The following is an 18856-nucleotide window of genomic DNA, read 5'->3' as shown; positions in this document are numbered from 1 at the left end:
AAATACCTAGGAATAAACCTAACCAAAAAGATGAAAGACCTGTACTCTGAAAACTGTAAAACACTGAGGAAAGAAAGTGAAGATGACACAAAGAAATAGAGAAACATTCCATGCTTCTGGGTTGGAAGAACAAGTGAAAATTTCTGTACTTCCCGAAGCAATCCACACTTTAAATGCAATCCTTATCAAAATACCTACAGTATTTTTCACAGAACTAGAAAACACAATCCTAAAATTTGTATGGAACCACAAAAGGCCCTGAGTACCCAAAGCAATCTTGAGAAAGAAGAGCAAAGCTTCTTTGTGAGGCATCACAATAACAGATTTCAAGTTATAGTACAAAGCTGTAGTAATTAAAATACTATGGGACTGGCACGGAAATAGACACATAGGTCAATATAAAAGTATACAGAGCCCAGAAGTAAATACACGATGATATGGTCAATTGACCTTCAAGAATGAGGCAAGAATATACAATGGGGGAAAGACAGTCTCCTCAAGAAATGATGCTAGTAAAACTGGGCAGCTACATGCAAAAGAATGAACCTTGACCACTTTCTCATACCACATACAAAACTAAACTCAAGTTGGATTGAAGACAGGGGTGCCTGGGTGGCTCAGTCGGTTAAGCGTCTGACTTCGGCCCAAGTCATGATCTCACAGTTTGTGAGTTTGAGCCCCGCGTCGGGCTCTGTGCTAACAGCTTGGAGCCTGGAGCCTGCTTCGGATTCTGTGTCTCACCCTCTCTCTGCCCCTCCCCCGCTCATGCTCGCACTCTGTCTCTGTCAAAAATAAATAAACTTAAAAAGAAAGAAAAAAAAATTGGATTGAAGACAAATGTGAGACCTGAAACCGTAGAAATCCTAGAAGAGAGCACAGTCTCTCTGACATCAGCCGTAGCAAGTTTTCTAGATATGTCTCCTAAGGGAAATAAATGCAAAAAAAAAAAAAATGTGATTATATCAAAATGCTTCTGCACAGTGAAGGAACAATTAACAAAACTAAAAGGGAACCTATGGAATGAGAGAAGATATTTGCACATGATGTAAAGGGCTAGTATCCAAAATATATGAAGAACTTACACAACTCAACATCCAAAAAAAACACAAATAACCCGATTAAAAAATAGAAGACATAGTCCAAAGAAGACATCCAGATGGTAAACAGACACATGAAAAGATGTTCAACATCACTTGATCATCAGAGAAATACAAATCAAAACCACAACGAGATATCACCTCACACCAGTCAGAATGGCCAGAATCAACAACACAGGAAACGACAGGTGCTGGGGAGGATGTGGAGAAAAGGGACCCCTCGTGCACTGTTGGCGGGAATGCAAACTGGTACAGCCACTGTGGGAAACAGTGTGGGGGGTTCCTCAGGAAATTAAAATTACCATATGATCAATAATTCCTCTGCTGAGTACTTACCCAAAGAATATGAAAACACCGACTTGAAAGCATACATGCACCCCTGTGTTTACAGCAGCATTATTTACAATCGCCAAGTTGTGGAAGCAGCCCGAGAGTCCATGGACTGATGATGAAAAAGAACGGAATATTAGCCATAAAAAGGAATGAAATCTTGCCATTTGCGATAACGTGGATTGCTCGTAGAGGGTACAATGTTAAGTGAAATAAGTCCGAGAAAGACAAAGACCGTACGATCTCACCCATATGAGGAATTTAAAAAACAAAACAAAGAAACAGACAGACTAACCAAGAAACAGACTCTCAGCGGAGGGTGGGGGGAGTGATGGGTGAACTAGGTGAAAGGGATTAAGACTACACTTCTCATGATGAGCACTGAGTCGTGCACAGAAGTGTTCGACGTAACACTGTACGTTAACTGTACTGGGTTTTAAAAAGATAACTAAAAAATAAAATGGAAACGAATCGGTGACTTTGAGCACAAGCAGATTGTCCTTCCTAATGTGGGTGGGCCTCATCTAATCAGCCAAAGCCCCGAATAGAAGAGAAGACTGGCCTCCCGCGAGCCAGAGGGAATTCTGCAGCAGGTGGCTTTCGGACTGCTCCTGCAGCATCGACCTCGCCTGTGTCTCCGGGCTGCCGGCCCGCCCCGCAGGTTTGGGACTTGCCAGCCTTTGGAACTGCATGAGCCAGTTCTCTCCAGAACGCTGACTGATACGGAGGTGAAATCGGGGTGAGGTTAGGGGGAGACTCAGACGCCCTGTGCCGGTCTGAAATGGTTTTCTTTTCTAAGCTCTTGGCCGGGTAGGGTTAAGCAATTTCCTTGATTGGGAGTCCTTAGAAGACAGGGCTGTCGGTGCTAAGCCCGTTGTGTCCTGCCCAGTATGGCACCCCGTACCGGTGGGGGCTTAGTAAACATCTCTCACTCCCCCAGGAAGAGCGGTGAGGCTGTGCGGCCCCGTGCAAACAGTACAAGGAGGAGCATCGGAGGGAGGGACGGTTTTAGTCCCCCTTCTGCTGGGTGACCTCGGGCATTCCTGATGACCCGTCATTCTCCTCGATTGTTCGCTGGGAAAGCAGACGGCACCCCAATTTGGGATGTTATGGAAAACGAACACAAAATAAAACACGTGAAAATACTTAGGGAAGTTTAAAGTACCCGTGACCTGTGGGCCTTGCACGGTTTTAGGAAAGGAGGTGGGCAGTAAATTGCGTGTCAGAGACCCTGGGTCTCTGCATGCGGTGCGGTGACAGGAGCTGAGGCAGGACCCGAAGGAGCGGCTGGTGTCCGTGAGTGTGGAGCTTTCTTCCGAGGGGCTGAGAGGTGGTTTAGCAAACCCTGGCCTGGAGCGGGTTAGGGTCAGGGAACAGAGATGTTAGGACCCATGGCCGCACCAGGGTCAGACATAGAACCGGGACCAAATGTCACGCCACACATGGGTCCCCAGCAGTAAACTTTTCCCATCAGCCGTCCCTCTCCCGTCCCAGAGCGGGCTTGGGCTGCGTGTCGTGTGGGAATGGTGTGATAGGGAATAGGGAAAAGACACGGTGAGGTCATAAAAACCCCCTTCTTTCTAAATTACAAGTGCCTTATTATTTTTTTAATATTTATTTATTTTGGGAAGAGCGCGAGCGGGGGAGGGCAGAGAGAGAGAGGGACAGAGGATCTGAAGCGGACTGTGCACTGACAGGCCGTCAGCGCAGAGCCTGATGCGGGGCTCGAACTCAAGAACTGTGAGATCATGACCTGAGCCGAAGTCGGACGCTGAGCTGAGCCGCCCAGGTGCCCCTACAAGTGCATCCTGAGTGTGGCTTTGGAGGACTTACGGGAAGGCTCAGGGTGCAGGTAAAAGCCTGCTTCCCCGGCGGTGGGGGGTATTTATTTTGGGCCAGAAATGCTCCTGTTTGTCACCAGAGCCATGTCTTCCCGCAGATGTCTCAGGTCCCAGCAGTGGCAATTTCAGACACACTGTGAATGGAGTGTATTGGTTTTCCCATGACTGCCTTCACAGGCCACCACTGACTAGGTGGCTTGAAATCACAGGTGTTTTTCCCTCCCACGTCTGCAGGCCGAAGTCCGCAGTCGAGACTGCTCCCTCGGGAGGCTCTGGGGAGGCTCCTGGCTTGCGGTGGCTGCTGACGATCCGTGGTTCTCCTGGTTTGTAGCCACAGCACCGCAGTCTCCCGTGTCCTTTTCTCTACGGGGACGCTGTCGCTGGATTTCGGGTCTGTAGTGTCATTTTGAGTGATTATGTCTGCAGAGACCCTACTTCCAAATAGGGTCACGTTCCGAGGTTCCGGGAGGATGAGAACCCGGCGACGTTATTCGGCCCACGACACGGAGAAACAAGGAGAGGGGTTGGCCCCGCTGGACTCCGTGTGGGAGTCTGAGCACAGACCCGGGTGAGGGAGCCGTCCCTCTCCAGGTGGGCCCGGAGGCAGAGATTCCGGGCTCGGGCCACGAGCCCCCCCCTTAGAAAACGACAGACTGCTTTTCCCAACGCCCAGCTGCCACCTGGCTTCCACGGTCCGATGCGCCAGGATGCCCCTCCTTCTGTCCCCCACTCTCTGGGCACTGATTTTCCGCTGGGTGAACTCGCGGCCTCGCTGAAAGACCTGATCTGCTCGCCAGCACCTCCCCGGCGTGCGCGGTCGGCGCCGGGGTCACCAGCACCGGTGTGTCGCCGATGGCCACTCGGTCACGTCCAGGCGGTTGGTTCCCTTTGTCAGATTGCGAGCAGCCGATGTGCTCAGCTCTGCAAGCCCCCCGGAGGCCACAGCGCCCGGGACCACAGAGGCCTAGCTGGTGGAGCGTGGCCACGGGAGCCCTGCACGGGTGGGGTTCTGGCCGGTCCCTGCTCCCGGCCTCGTCTCCCGTGGTGTCTCCATCGGGGGGCTTCGGCCTCTGTGGCCCTTCTGCATCTCCCTCCTTCAGACCTTGCTTCCCCTTCGGGGCCTCTGCAGCCTAACTTCCTTCTGGAACTTTCCATGTCTGGCTCCTGGTCATTCAGGTCTCTCAGGTGAGGGGGCACCTCCCCAGAGACCTCTCGGACCTCCCCCCAATTCTGTTTCTTCATATCACCCCCACCCAGTCCCTGTGGTAAGCTCTGTGACGACAGGGCCGTGTCTTCCCGCTCACCGTTGTGTCCCGAAGCTACGAACAGGGCGAGGAGTCTTCCGGCGTCTTTAGTAACTCCGCACTTTCTTTCTGCCCTTTCGATCCCAGAGAAGCGACACTGTGTTGCAAGGCACACAGCTGATCCTGGATTCCAGACCTGGGGCACGGTGCTCGCTGTCCGCGCCCGGAGACCCCGTCATCCGAGCACGGTGCCTGGGGCTCGGCTCCCCGAACCGGACGCCAGGCAGGCGCCCCACCCAGTGCGCCCAGTGCGCGAGCAGTAAGATCACGCGATGCAGACTCGAGATCGTGAGGGCTCACCCAGAGAGGCGCTTGCGGAAGCCAGAGGGCACTGCCGGGAGAGAACATTCCAGAGAAAAGAGGCGTCTCCTAAATGCTCAGCCCTCAGTGGGGCAGCCCCGGGGACTCATTACCTATAGCGGGTTGAGATTTCAGCCACTTCCCACTCTTCCAGGAAGGGTTTGCCGCAGCGCAGCGCTATTATTTTTAGCAAAATAACTGTTTTAGACAAGCAAGGTGATTTTTAATCCCCTGATTATAAATGCTGTTGGCCTAAAGAAGGAGAGCTCCTTGAGATACAACTCCCTGCTTCTTGAGGTGGGTCCAGGCCGCCTGAGAGTCTGCTGATGTTGCTGTGGGGAGGGGCCATCGCTAGCCCTGGTGGGGCCCCTCGCGGGGACTCCATTTGGCCAGTGAGTCGTTGCTCTGTGACCCTGTGGCGGTTGGGGCCGGGGAGAGGCTGGAGAGTCTGGGGCAGGACCTCTGTGATGAGTTAGCTTCGGCTTAGCGGTGGCACAGACAGGGCTCAAGTTCACAGACACAGCTTCACACATGGGGGCTCCCGGGGGGCTCTGTCGGTGAAGCGTCCGACCCTTGATCTTGGCTCAGGTCATGATCTCGTGGTTCGTGAAAGGAAGCCCCGTGTAGGGCTCTGTGCTGACGGTGTGGAGCCTGCTTGAGGGTCTCTCTGTCCCTCTCTCTCTCTGCCCTTCTCCTGCTTGTGCACGCTCTCTCTCTCCTCTCTCAAAATAAACAGACTTTAAAAAAAAAAAGTGTTGCTGGCTCATATAAAAGGGGGGAACCTTGAAAAGTACTTTGACGTGGGGCTTCTGGATGGCTTAGTTGGTTAAGCGTCCGACTTCTGCTCAGGTCATGACCTCGCAGTTCGTGAGATCAAGCCCCACGTCAGGCTCTGTGCTGTCAGCACAGAGACCTCTCTGGATCCTCTGTCCACATCTCTTTGCCCCTGCCCTGCTAGTGTGCTCACTCTCTCTTGCTTCTCTCTCAAAATAAATAAATAAATTTGAAAAAAGAAACAGCTTCCCACTGAGTTCTTCTTCCTTCCTGACTTCTCTGCAGACCCCCCTGGCCTGGCCCTGCCTCTCCTGACCCGCCAGCTCCGTGCACCTGAGGCCCTGGCCTCTGACCTCCTCTAGGGCTAGTTTGTGAGTGAGTTTAGCTTTGAGAGGACGGTTCTGTCGTCTGTCCTCCATACCAGGCTGCGTATGAGGTCTGTGGGCCTTATTTGTCTACCAGTCACAAGGATGAGGCCTTATGCAGCACCTGGCCTGTTCCTAATCGGGGGACTTTTAAGCGGACGCAGAAGATGACACAGGAGCCCAGTCAGCCCCAGGTGTCTGTCGCCAGCTCTGACAGCCACCGACTCCAGCCAGCCTCCTGTCCTTGACCTCCCCGCCCCCTGTATCATTTGCAGCAGATCTACAGGGAGCCTGTGACCTGGTGCATTGGCTCACGTTTGCACTAACATCTCGATTCTGCGTATTCGTTTCAGATAATTGCCTTCGATGAGTTAAGGACAGATTTTAAGAGCCCCATAGACCAGTGCAACCCTGTTCACGCGGTAAGTGGTGGGAGCTGGTGGCGGGCAGGGTTCAGGAGGGCAGGGGGGTGGAGGGCAGGGTGGTGGAGGGCAGGGGCGTGGTGGAGGGCAGGGTGATGGGGGGGCTGGGGGGCAGAGGGCAGGGGGGCGGTGGGCAGGGTGGCGGAGGGCAGGGTGGTGACGGGCCTGTGGAGGAGGGAGGTTCTGATACGGGTGGGGCGGGTGAAGGACATACCAGCCCTGAGTGCCTGGCTCCGGGCTGTTGAGGACACATCTCGCGCCCGAGGCCGGACGTCTCCACTTAACTCACAAGTACGTGCACCCCAGTCACCCAGGTGGGGGCCCCGTGCTGTCTTGTGGTTATTCGTCCTTGAACCAGCATGTTGTGGGGGACGGGAGCCTCCTTAGTGGTCGTTCGTGCTCGGCGCTGGCCAGCGTCTCAGTGGGACACGTGCAGAGTGGGTGTTCGGGGCCCCTGACCCCACACCGCCGCCCAGGAGACGCCCACCTCGAGAGGCTCCGTGGTCCCAGCCAACTCGCTTCCCACTGGGGAACCCGACGCAGTCTGGTCGTCGGTGCGGTGACAGCCCCTCTGCCCCAGGTCACTGCTCCAGGTCTTACCACTGCCTCTCAGTTGTCAGCTGCTCCCATATGGAGGTGGGCGTGGAGGGCGGCCTTGGCGCAGGAGAGGGATAGGGGCGCTCGTAGGGGAGGGGTGGGTGGGGTCTCTGCTTCTCTGGTCAGTGCAGCCTACTTCCCGGAGCCGGGGACCGGCCACGCACGCGGACAGGGCCTTGTCCACACTCATTCCAGACCAGCACTCCTGGGCTCAGAGGATGGGGTGCACACGGGTCACTCAGGGGGCATCTCTCCATCTGAACTCACGGGGCCCCAGCACCGATGAAGGTCCTCCCAGGCCCTTCCAGCATGGAAGCAAGTGTTGGTTTGAGTAGTTCTGTTGATACTTGTTTTAAATTTTTTTTTTTTCAACGTTTATTTATTTTTGCGACAGAGAGAGACAGAGCATGAATGGGGGAGGGGCAGAGAGAGAGGGAGACACAGAACCTGAAGCAGGCTTCAGGCTCCGGGCTGTCAGGACAGAGCCCGACGTGGGGCTCGATCACGCAAACCACGATCTCATGACCTGAGCTCAACTCAGGAGTCAGACGCTCAACCGACTGAGCCAGTCAGGTGCCCTGATGATAGTTTTATTTAGAGGCTGTAGACTGAACAGCAGGATTTACTAGTGTGACGCTGTCTTAACCCGGAAGGCTCGCGGCATCACTCTCTAGTGACAGGGACACAGGGGTCCGTTCTTGGAGAAAGTTAAGCTCCCTGGAGGAACCACAAGACCAGGGGACTAGGCTTCAGGGTGGCCTCCGTGAAGTACAGGGTTTTTACTGGAGTCGCCAGGTTTTGGTAGTCTTTTCCGCCTGCGGGAACCTCGTGTGTGTAACGTAGGATCCTCTCCCACGCCGGCATCGTTTACCGCGAGTACAGACCTGCGCAGGGGCCCACGGCTCGCAGGCGGCGAGGTCAGGATTCGAGGTGTGCCGTCTGTGTTCTTACCTCCTCCTCTGTGTTGTCTCTTTCGGAGATCTGATTTTCTAAAGCCTGATTTCAGAATCCCTTTGGCACCCATGCTTTGGTTCCATGGCGTAGAGCCAAACCCTTTCAAAGTTGACTGTGGGAAGCAGAATTTTGTTACAAGTTGAAAGACTCCCTCAGAGGCACTTGGAAACTCCTTAGTTTTATGAAACCTGCATTAAAATCCATCTTGTTTCCATCGGCCGGTGTCCCCCCCGCCCGGCTAACCTGGCTCCACAGGGCCTGAAAGGCCTCACTTCTTTCTGGATGTTTCGTTTGTTTGGCAGTGGCCCGTCTGCACCCGCCACAGGTGCCCGCCACAGGGCACAGAGCTGCTCAGCTCGAGAGGGCGCGTCCCGGGGGGTCAGCTGCCTACACTGCGTCCTCCTAGCTGTCTGGGCTCAAATCAGGACACAGCTCACTTAGAACACCCAGGGCTTTCTGAAATGACCCCAGGGTCACGCGAGTGCAGAAATGTGTCCTCCATTCAGCTCCGTCCTGCAAATCCGACCCACAGACAAACGTCACGGAGCAGGCAGTTTTCTTAGTTCAGATGGGACGGAGGACACAGGACCCACACGGGGGCCGAGGCGGCCTCTGCTGAGGGTCGGAGCAAGAAGGGAGCCTGCATACAGTAGGAGCTCAACTGTTGTTGATGCAAGTGAATCCTGCAGGGTGAGGTGAGCCTGGAGGCTGGGTCTCAGCTCTTTACTCCTGTCATTAGAGCCACGCTTCCAACAGGTTGTGATGTAATTAAGGAGCCTGGACCCTGCTGGCCAAACCTGTAGACAGACTGAAGGCCCAGGGAAAGGAGTCTTGTCTGGGATTTTGAAAGTTTATTTATTTTGAGAAAGAGGGAGCGAGCATGGGAAGGACATGGGGGAGGAGCAGAGAGAAAGAGAGAGCGAGCGCGTGAGCGAGCATGAGCGGGGGAGGGGCAGAGAGCAAGGGAGACAGAATCGGAAGCAGGCTTCAGGCTCCGAGCTGTCAGCACAGAGCCTGACTCGGGGCTCAAAGTCACGAACTATGAGATCATGACCTGAGCCGAACTCGGATGCTCAACCGACTGAGCCCCCCAGGCATCCCTCTTATCTGGGATTTAAAAAAAAAATCTGTTAAAACCCTACATGGAAGAATATTGGGCACATTTTCTTGGTCCTTAGGATTTACTCCCTGGCAGGAAGTTAAGCGCTTTAGATGCCTCCTTAACTGTGTTGGAGCGAACAGTTGCCTCCCTGGGCCGTGACGCCAGCCCCGGGGGGACTCAGCTTATGAGCAGTTGCTCTAGGAAGATCCCCTAAAGCACAGACTTGCTGGGCCCTCGGGGCAGACCCCCTTCCAGGAGGAGGAGGGGGCCCCCGTGTTACTCTAGCATCTCATTTAGCCCTTCCCTTCCTTTTCCCGGTGGGGCCTTCACTGTCGCCACGGAGCGAGGGAGCTGTTGTCCCCTGAGGACCAGCCCGTGTGTCTCTGTGCCTGGTTCTGCACACCTTTCCTTATTCTGCACGTAGGCAGCCTCGATGCCCAGCTGCATGGGGGTTTGTGTGGGCGCACACGTGCGTGTGTGGGCGCGCACACGCATGGTCTGCCTTCCTTGCACGTGGGCGCTAATCTGTCCTGATGTGGGCTCTTAAAGGGCGCCCAGGAATCACTGTATGAGTCAGTTAGGGAAATAGAAGCGTCCCAGCCACCTGTCTCCTCCAGATCCGCGAGGAATTTCATTACCGTCACATCCACGGCCACCACATTGCCTCGGTAACAGAGCGCCGGCGGATGCCGCAGCCGTGCTCACAGTGGCTCCAGAAAACAAGAAAGTCATTGCGGGAAAGGGGAGGCAACACACGGTGTGTGACATGACCGTCATCACCTGCCCAGCCATTAGGCACCTGTCCCCAGCCGTGAGCCAGGCTCCAGACAGGGACCTCGACATTTGCAGAAGTCTTAGCCTGGGGCCATAGTGGGATGATGACTTCCCCTAAATATACTCACTTTAGAAAAATAAAACCAATGGCAGGGATCCACCCTACCTTGGACACAAATCAGGGCACCCGTGCTCCAGGGACCCAAGTGGGCCCAAGCGGTCTTCCCAGGAGGGCTGATTGTGGGCGCCAGGAAGGATGTCCCTGGTACTTGTAACCACAAGTTTGTGCCTTTTCACCCCTCCCCCACTCCCTGTCTCTGATGACCACACTTCTGATCTCCTTTTCTAGGAGTTTGCTTTGTTGTTGTTGTACGTTTGTAGATTCCACAAACATAAGTGAGATCGCACGGGATTTGTCTTTCTCTGTCTGGCTTACTTCACTCGGCATAATGCCCTCTCCTCCGTCCACGTTGTTACAAACGGCAGGGGGTTCCTTCTTTTTTATGGCTGAGTAATATTCCAGTGTTTGTGTGTGTTGTGTGCACGTGTGTGCATGTATCATACTATGTAATAGTATACTGTATATATGCTGTGTGTGTATATGTGTACGTATCTCATACTATATAATATACTATATGCATTCTGTGTATGTATATGTGTGTATATCATACTATATAATAGTATGTATATACTGTGTGTGTGTGTGTGTGTGTGTGTGTGTATGTATGACATTTTCTTCTTCCATTCATCTATCCAGGGACACTTAGGTAGACTCTGTGTTGTGGCTATTGGAAATACTACTGACGCTGCAGTGAGGACAGAGGTGCAGATATCTTTTCCAGGCAGTGATTTCATTTCTTCCAGGCAGATATTCAGAAGTAGAATTATTGGATTGTAGGGTAGTTCTATTTTTGACTTTTTGAGGACCCCCCCATACTGTTCTCCACAGTGTCTGCACCAGTTTGCATTCCCACCAGCAGTGCACGAGGGTTCTCCTCTGTCCGCATCATCCTCGCTGACACTGTGGTTTCCTGTGTTGTTGATTTGGGCCATCCTGACAGGTGTGAGGCGGTACCCCACCGTGGCTTTGATTTGCATTTCCCTGATGATGGGTGATGAGCACCTTTTCGCATACCCATTGGCCGTCTGTATGTCTTCTTTGGGAAAACACCTATTCGGATCCTCTGCCCATTTACAATTGGATGATTTGGTTTTTTGCTAGTGAGTTCTATGAGCAGAAACTCTCGTTAGGAGGCGCTGGGTGGGAGCATGCAGGCCACGTGGCCGGGAGGGGTCTCTGGTGGGTTCTGCCTCCTGTACTGGGGGCTGAATGTGGGGGCTCCTCAGGTTCTCGCAGCAGAACATCTAACCTCCAACCTCCCCTCTTTTCCTCTCTTTTGCGTCCTGAAGAGGGAACGGCTGAGGAACATTGAGCGCATCTGCTTCCTCCTGAGAAAGGTCAGTGCAGGAACGCCACACCGAGGGTGGACGGCCACGGGGTCGTGGCCGGTCACACGGTAAAAGGGGCCAGCGAGGCTCATGCCTGCTCCAGCCCCGTGTCCCCCGAAGGCAAATGGCAGGGGCGGGGGAGGTGGGAGCGCGTGGAAACCTCCAGAGATGAAAGGAGCTGATTAGAGTGGTGGCCATCGCCAGAGTGGTGGTGCTGGATCCTTGCGGGTGCCTCTGGTTGGATCGGGAGGTCCTCTATCTTTGCGTGATGATGGATGGCATTTGCACCTGATGCTGCCCCTGCGGCCTTTGTTCCTGGCTGGCGCTGGGGATGCACCTGCCCGGCTCCAGGAAGCTTTTAACTAGCTGCTGGCTTTCCTTTGAGGTTTCAGCTGCCACTCAGCCTCGCAGATTGATTGACAGCATCACGGGGAGCGTGTCAGGGCTGGGACAGGACGCGTGATGAAGGGGGGCCCGCGTTCGGAGAGTTGTTCTGAATGGATGGGCAGAGGTCACAGCCGCCGGGCGCCTCCGGAACACACCTGTGCATGCACATTCAGGGGTGCGCGTGCTCTCCGAGACATAGCTGGGGAAGCCCGATGGCAGAGGGACGTCACCGTCCAGCAGGAAGGTGTGTGCAGAGAGCAGCAAAGTGTAGAGACCAGCAACTTGCAGGTAGAGGAAGCGGTACCCACAGCCGAGAGCCAGAGGACATCCCCATCTCTGTTCAGAGCGGATGGGCTACAGGACACCGTAAAGCCACCTGGCAACCCGAAAGGAGTTTTTGAGCCTCCTGTGAGTAGGAGAGAAACAGATACCTTGCCAGCATCGACAGAAGGAAAATCATCGTGCAAGCTTTTGAAACTTTTCTAGATTTCAATAATGATGCCTTCCGTTGGAAGAGCGAGCTTAATCAAAAGTTAATTATTTTTCCTGCCAATTACTTGCCCGTTGATGTTTTCTCAGACACTCAGTGTGTTAGAGTTTCACGTCTTGGATGAGGCAGCAGGGAAGTATGGTCAGATGATGAGAAGCATATGAAAACACTAGTGATCCAAGAGTAAAGAAGGATTTAAGAGAACGGCACGTGTCATTTGGTATTAAGGGCAGTTCATGAATCTGTGAATTACTTTCCCAGGTAATATCTTGGGCACCAGTGATGCCTTCTGGTCTTTGGCTGGTGCTTTACGACTGACAGCTAAGTGTCTGTCTCATCCCTTTCCCCCATCCTGAATGTACCCCAGGCCCCCACCCCAGACTCTCTGGCAAGGCAGTAATCCACATCCTTCACATCAGGCTTGCTCACCCTTCTGACTGCTTGACCACTGACTCTGGTGGGACAGGGACCAGTGGCCTGGCCGTGTCTGCCAGAGTCCTGCCTTACAGCCTGAAGGTCAAAGCCAAGGGTGTGAAAGAAAAGGGGCTGAGCAAGAATTAGCATTACCATTTGCAAATTTGCATAGAGTTTGCATACAGTTTCTAGAACTGTATGCAGTAGATGAGGCGTTTTGCTCCAGGAAACATATTCCAAGGGCCTTTTTCTGTTTTTTTCCTTTTCATGGGCTCCGTCCCCTCATCTCCCCCCCCAAAACCCCACCTTGCTGCAGCCTCCACTGCTCCCGTGAAGGCATGTTTCGTTCAATGTTAGCAGGCGACACCAGGGGGGAAAGTTCCAGTAGACACAGGGGACAGCAAGGAGAGTTCCAGTGGACAGCAGAGGACAGGGAAGAGAGTTCCAGTGGACAGCAGAGGATAGGCGGAGAGTTCCGGTAGACAGCAGAGGACAGGGAGGAGAGTTCCGGTAGACAGCAGAGGACAGCGAGGAAAGTTCTAGTAGACAGTAGAGGACAGGGAGGAGAGTTCCAGTAGACAGCAGAGGACAGGGAAGAGAGTTCCAGTAGACAGCAGAGGATAGGCAGAGAGTTCCAGTAGACAGCAGAGGACAGGGAGGAGAGTGCCGGTAGACAGCAGAGGACAGCGAGGAAAGTTCTAGTAGACAGTAGAGGACAGGGAGGAGAGTTCCAGTAGACAGCAGAGGACAGGGCACACTGACTTCAAGTCTGCAGGTGTGAGAGCCGTGCTCGATCACTGATCACTCATCCTGCAGCCTCACGGCCTCGGCCCCGCCACCGGCCGGGCGAGAACCTAGCCGGGAACGTGTCTCTCTTACTACACTTACTACTTACATCAGATGTGTATTTTCACATCACATGTAACTCTGTCGTGCTCGTCGTCTACACAGAAGGCCCCTAGCGGACAGGAGGTAATGTATGCAGGCTTCTGCTGCTTCCCCGTCCTGCCCCCTGCCCCGGTGATCCACGAGGCCCTCAGTGCGACTCTAACCCCGGGCGCAGTGAGCATAACGCCTCCCCTGGGAGGCTGCTGGGGAATTAGCGGGGAGGACACAGGTGTGCGCAGCTCAGAACGGCTGACACCGTCACACGTTACCGCTGTCGTCCTGACCCTCGGTGGCTGCCAAAACCCCCGTGAACGCCCCCGGGGCATGCCTTCCGTGCCGAGGCGGGTGCCGAGGCGGGTGCAGGTGCGGTGGCCCGTGGCCGGCGGCCTCCCCCAGGCTCCAGCTCTGGTCCTCCTGCCGGAGTCTGAGCCCGTGCCGGGCACGGGGGAGGCTGAGTGGGTCTGGTTAGCACCACCACCTTCTGGGAACTGTACCTTCCAAGAAATTCCTTGGAACTTGTCTCCTAACACCCGGAATGTGATGCATTTCAGCAGCTGATTGTTGTTAAACCACCTCCTCAGCTTTCTCGGGAGGAAGGAAGGGATTTTCAAGTGGATCCATTTCAAGCTCTGTAATTATCAGGAAACGTGTTCTTTGGGTAATTGTCTGAACCGCAGGGTTCTCGTGTTGACGTGTGCGTATGATTCACGTTCTAGGGCAGGACCGCTCTGTGAGCCGCTCTCCCACTGGAGCAGGATGTCGGCGCCGTGGGTCACGGAGAAGGGCGGGGTGGGAGCAGGAAGCGTCTGACGAGGGGCCCCTGCTGCCTCTCCAGGTTCAGGAAGGAAGTTCAGTGAGAGCCCAGGGTCGGCATGAGCTCGGGGAGAAGCGTTCCTGGCGAGCTGTGGTCGTCACACCCTGGATTTGGTTGTCCTGGGGCGTGTCAAGTGTCACTTCCCTTGGGCCAAGCTGGTCGTGTGTCACTGATGGTCTCGCGTTCGCCGGAGCCTGCGTGCGTGGCAGGACCCAGGGCGCCGTGTGGCTTGACGGAGCTGCGGTTCTCCTTTTTCCCCAACTTCCGCAAGCTTGTGTCCAGTCTCAGTGTCGGTTTTCTGACCTCTGTGGCTGCAGAGAGCCCCGGGGATGGATGATTTTCCCTCCCTCCAGGGCTGTGGAAGAGGAGGACGGGCGGGGGGCGTTGCGTCCTTTGGGGCCGTGTAACCAGGTGGGAGGCGGCAGGTGCACCAGGTTTTATTCTGGAAAGAACGGGGTGGTGATAAGGCCACAGGAGTTACCACCCTGACCGCCTGTGCCCCTCCCCCTTCGTGCTTACCCGAGCCACACCTGCTTCGGGGGAGGGGTCGAGGCGGGAAGTACAGCTGAACGGTGTGAAACCGGCACCCGCCGCAGACACTCCACGATGTGATCCCGCAGGCGGAGCTGGCGGAGGTGGGCAGTGGTCGAGTAGGAAGACCACACTGCTGTTCCCGATTCCGCACCCTCCGCTGTATCCGTGGGGTCACGTCCCCGAAGCCATGGCCTCCCCGAAGCCAGGGATTGTGGGGACCCTCTCCTCTGCACGCACGCTGGGCTCTGCCAGGTCTTCCGAGTTCCGGGAGTGCCTGCTCGCCTGACCTGACGTCACTGGGGCCAACCCACTGCAAGGAGCCCGGGGGCATGGGGTGCAGACCCCAGCCCAGCTGTAGCTCAGAACCAAGCCCGTTAGATCCAGTGACCGCCCCCCCCAGTCAACCTTCAGCTGTGCGAGCAAGTATAAATGATTATTGTTGCGAGGCGCTGAATGCTGGAATGATTTGTTATGCAGCATTGTTGTAGCGATGACTGACCGATACTGCAAGCTTGTGCTGCTTACGTAAGGGGGAGTCTTTTTTTTAAAAACCCGATTGTATCCTGTGCCACACATCGGCTGTTTGCTGACTCTGTACATTTATAAATAGACCGTTTCAAACTCTGTCCCAATTTCTTTGACCTCAGAGGAGGCTGCTAAATGCATTCATGTACCAGAGCCCAGAGAAAGACCCACATCACTTTGGATCACGTTACTTGTCTGGCATTAGCTACCTGGAAGAATAGTGAAGACGGTGCCTTTTCCGTAATTCCCGGCACTCCTGGCGCAATGAACTGACTTGATCGCCCGTCTTTTTAGCCGCTGGCACTGTTCTCCCTTCGGGCTCTGGAGAGAACGGTGTGTTTAATTGAGGGACACGATACAGTTGAAAAGGGACACATAAACTCAGAGGCAGTTGCGTGGAATGCCTTAGAGAGACCATCCTTGGCTCAGGAATTTTCCAGAATGGAAGTCTGTGTTGGCTGGCGGATTTCTAAAATGTGCTGGGGACAGGAGCTGTTTCTGTTTTTAGAGTGACCACTGCCCGCCTTTAAAAGAACTGGCTCTTTTGGGGCGCCTGGGTGGCTCAGTCGGTTGAGCGTCCGGCTTCGGCTCAGGTCGTGATCTCACGGTTCGTGAGTTCTAGCCCCACGTTGGGCTCTGTGCTGACAGCTTGGAGCCTGGAGCCTGTTTAGGATTTTGCGTCTCCCTCTCTGTCTGCTCCTCCCCCACTCGTGCTCTGTCTCTCTCTCTCTCTCTCTCTCTCAAAAATAAATAAACATTAAAATTTTTTTAAAGAATTAGCTCTTTTACATATATATTTTAATGTTTATTCATTTTTGAGAGACAGAGCATGAGTGGGGGAGGGGCAGAGAGAGAAGGAGACACAGAATCCGAAGCAGGCTCCGGGCTCCGAGCTGTCAGCACAGAGCCCGACACGGGGCTCGAACCCACGAACCGTGAGATCATGACCTGAGCCCAAGTTGGACACTTTATCGACCGAGCCACCCAGGCGCCCCTAGAAGAATTAACTCTTAATCCTCATAACGACACTGTGAAGCACTAATGATTAATAGATGAGGAAGTCGGGGGCGTAGAGAGATTTACTGTTCTGGGGTCTCATGTTTCTCAAGTCGGTGGATCTGAAGTCAACATTTTTAATCACAAAATAGGGGAAGTTGTTGCTTCTCTGACACCTGCTGTTTACGGACCACCACGACGGTAATATCGCTCAGCTATTTAAAGGGAAGGCAGGAACCCCCAAAGCCACAGGGACCCTGTAATATGCTTGGCTCACTGTGATGGGGCCGAGTGGATTCCTTTAAGGCTCTTTTCTATTTCTGTTTAACTCCTTGGTAGGATAGTTCACCCCTCGAGGGAATGTTTGAAGAAAAGTAAAAATATCCTAGAACAACGCTTGTAACTAGTTCAGAAACCGTGTCTCATGTATAATGTATTTTCCGTCGCTTTCTGCGGCAAAGTCCTCGTGAGAGGGAAGGACGGCACATTTTGCTCACCGTGTGAGCAGCGGTGCTGTCCCAGGGTTGCTGAACCGGAAGCCGGGTGGTGGGGGCAGCGGGGGCTCTGTCCTCACCTCGCTCGCCCCCAAGGCCGCGGCAGGACAGGCAGCGGACCCTACAACGGCTCTGGCTCCCCATTGCCCGTGGCTGCTTGGCCGGATCCTCCCTGCTTCCTCACCACCACCATCGTAGAGGGTCAGGCCAGTCAACAACAGCTAAGACGTCTATGTCTCGTGGGTCCGCGGGTCACTGGTTGGTCCCCTGACCCTGGCTGGGCTTACGGGGAGAAGGGGTGTCACTTGCTCCTGCCTGAGGCTCATGCATGTCTCTGGACACAGGCCATTAGCTGGCCTAGGATGGCCTCCACGGGGGCAGTTGGACCCGCTCCGCATCTCGTCCTCCAGCGACTCGCCCAGGCTCTGCTCACTGCGTCACAGAGAAGCCGGAGAACGAGCGGAAACACGCGGGCGCTTTTTCAAGCTTTGGTTTGCATCAGACCTCCTAGTGCCCTGTGGGCCGACGCGAGTGACACGGCCGAGCCCAGGGTGTGGGTTCAGAAGCTCCCCAGGTTTGTGCAGGGGGCAGGCCGTGCCAGGTGGCAGGTGGGTAAGTCAGGGAACCTACGCAGGAGGCTTGTCTCGGGCAACCAAGGGCGGGTAGATTTCGGCACCCCTCCCCACCTGTTTTAGAAGCTTACAAAGAGGCCTTCGTGGGGTTCAGCCACATCTGTTCACGTGGTCCCAACACCACGTCACCATCTCAGGGCTGTCCTGGGGGCAGGTCCCGGGAGCGGGGAGGGCAGGTGGAACCCGCATCCCAAAGGTAGGAGAGTGGGTGAGGAGCTCTGGGCACCAGGGTCCACCTCACCGGTCACCCATTGGTCGCGTCTTCTTGGTGACCTCCGCCAACACGGAGTAGGACTGGGAGGGACTACAGAGTCACAGGCAAAGGTGTGGCTATGGCGAGGCCATTTGCGGATACCATAAGTGCCGGCCATCTACCACGTCAGTAGGAAGGGGATTAAGATTCAGGGATCGGGACAATGAGACACCACCTTACTCCTGTTAGAACAGGCATCAGGAAGACAAGAAATAGCAAAGTTCGGTGAGCATGTGGAGAAAAGCGACCCTCGTGCCCTGCCGGTGAGAACGCAAGTTGGTGCGGCCACTACTGAAAACAGTATGGCGGAGCCTCGAAAGTTAACAGTAGAACTACTCTGTGACCCAGCAGCTCTGCCTCTGGTTATCGATCCAGAGGAAATGAAAACACCAAGCCGAAGAGACGTGCCACCCCCGTGTACCCAGTGGCCTTATTTATAGTAACCGAGACGTGGAGACAACCCAAGCGTCCGTCGGTGGATGAGTGGACAAAGAAGATGTGGTGTGGACACCGGTGTCTTGGTCTTCCTTGAGTCCCCAGACTTTAGCACGATGTGGGACCCAGTCCTGATGGTCAGCATGTGACCAGGAGATGAAATGCTAAATCTGGACCTTACGGGTCATCTGATGGGACCCCTCATTTTCAGATGGGGAAACTGAGACCTGAGGGCTCAGTGGTGAGATGACATCACAGCCAGTGTGTCTGGGCCGCTCGGCCACGTGGAGTGTCTGAGGTCACTGAAGCTGGACAGAACCGGACCGATCTGTGAGCTCTCTGGGGCAGGGACCACACCTTGCCTGCTCACAGGGGCATCCCCAGAGCCGAGCTCAGAGCGCAGGAATCAGTAAGTGATGAAATGTCTGGCATCCCTACGCCGTGTCAGTGGCCATTTCACCGTGTGTAGCGTTTACTGTACATGAATTTTGTCTTCCCCGAGGGTACAACCACTCACCAACATGGCACGGATAGGCCTAAGAAGGAAGCGTCATGCTGTTATATCCTTGGCAAAAGGCGTGGAAAAGACCCTTGGTTATTTCAAAATAAGCTCTTCTCCGGTGAAAAGTGGTCTTTCCGTGTACATCCAGGGACCCACAGGTGCAAGGAGAGCAGCACAGAAGCG

The 18856-nt window shown here is 54.6% G+C and overlaps 1 protein-coding gene across 2 annotated transcripts in view; it reads left to right on the top strand.

The window, feature by feature from the left end:
* CNIH3 (cornichon family AMPA receptor auxiliary protein 3) overlaps nucleotides 1–18856 on the top strand; it is an 84696-nt gene that overhangs the window by 36365 nt on the left and 29475 nt on the right. Inside the window, exons 2-3 of one of the 2 annotated variants that reach the window (XM_047077353.1) lie at nucleotides 6365–6433; nucleotides 11271–11318. In XM_047077353.1, the coding sequence (XP_046933309.1) occupies nucleotides 6365–6433; nucleotides 11271–11318 (117 nt within the window). The remainder of the gene's footprint in view (nucleotides 1–6364; nucleotides 6434–11270; nucleotides 11319–18856) is intronic. The other variant, XM_047077354.1, reaches the window with a different exon arrangement.

The sequence above is a fragment of the Lynx rufus genome, unplaced genomic scaffold (assembly GCF_022079265.1).
Source record: "Lynx rufus isolate CCGP_SWC_20201006 ecotype Redwood Valley unplaced genomic scaffold, mLynRuf1.p SCAF_15, whole genome shotgun sequence".
Lineage (NCBI taxonomy): Eukaryota > Metazoa > Chordata > Mammalia > Carnivora > Felidae > Lynx > Lynx rufus.
This window is presented reverse-complemented; position numbering and strand designations above follow the sequence as displayed.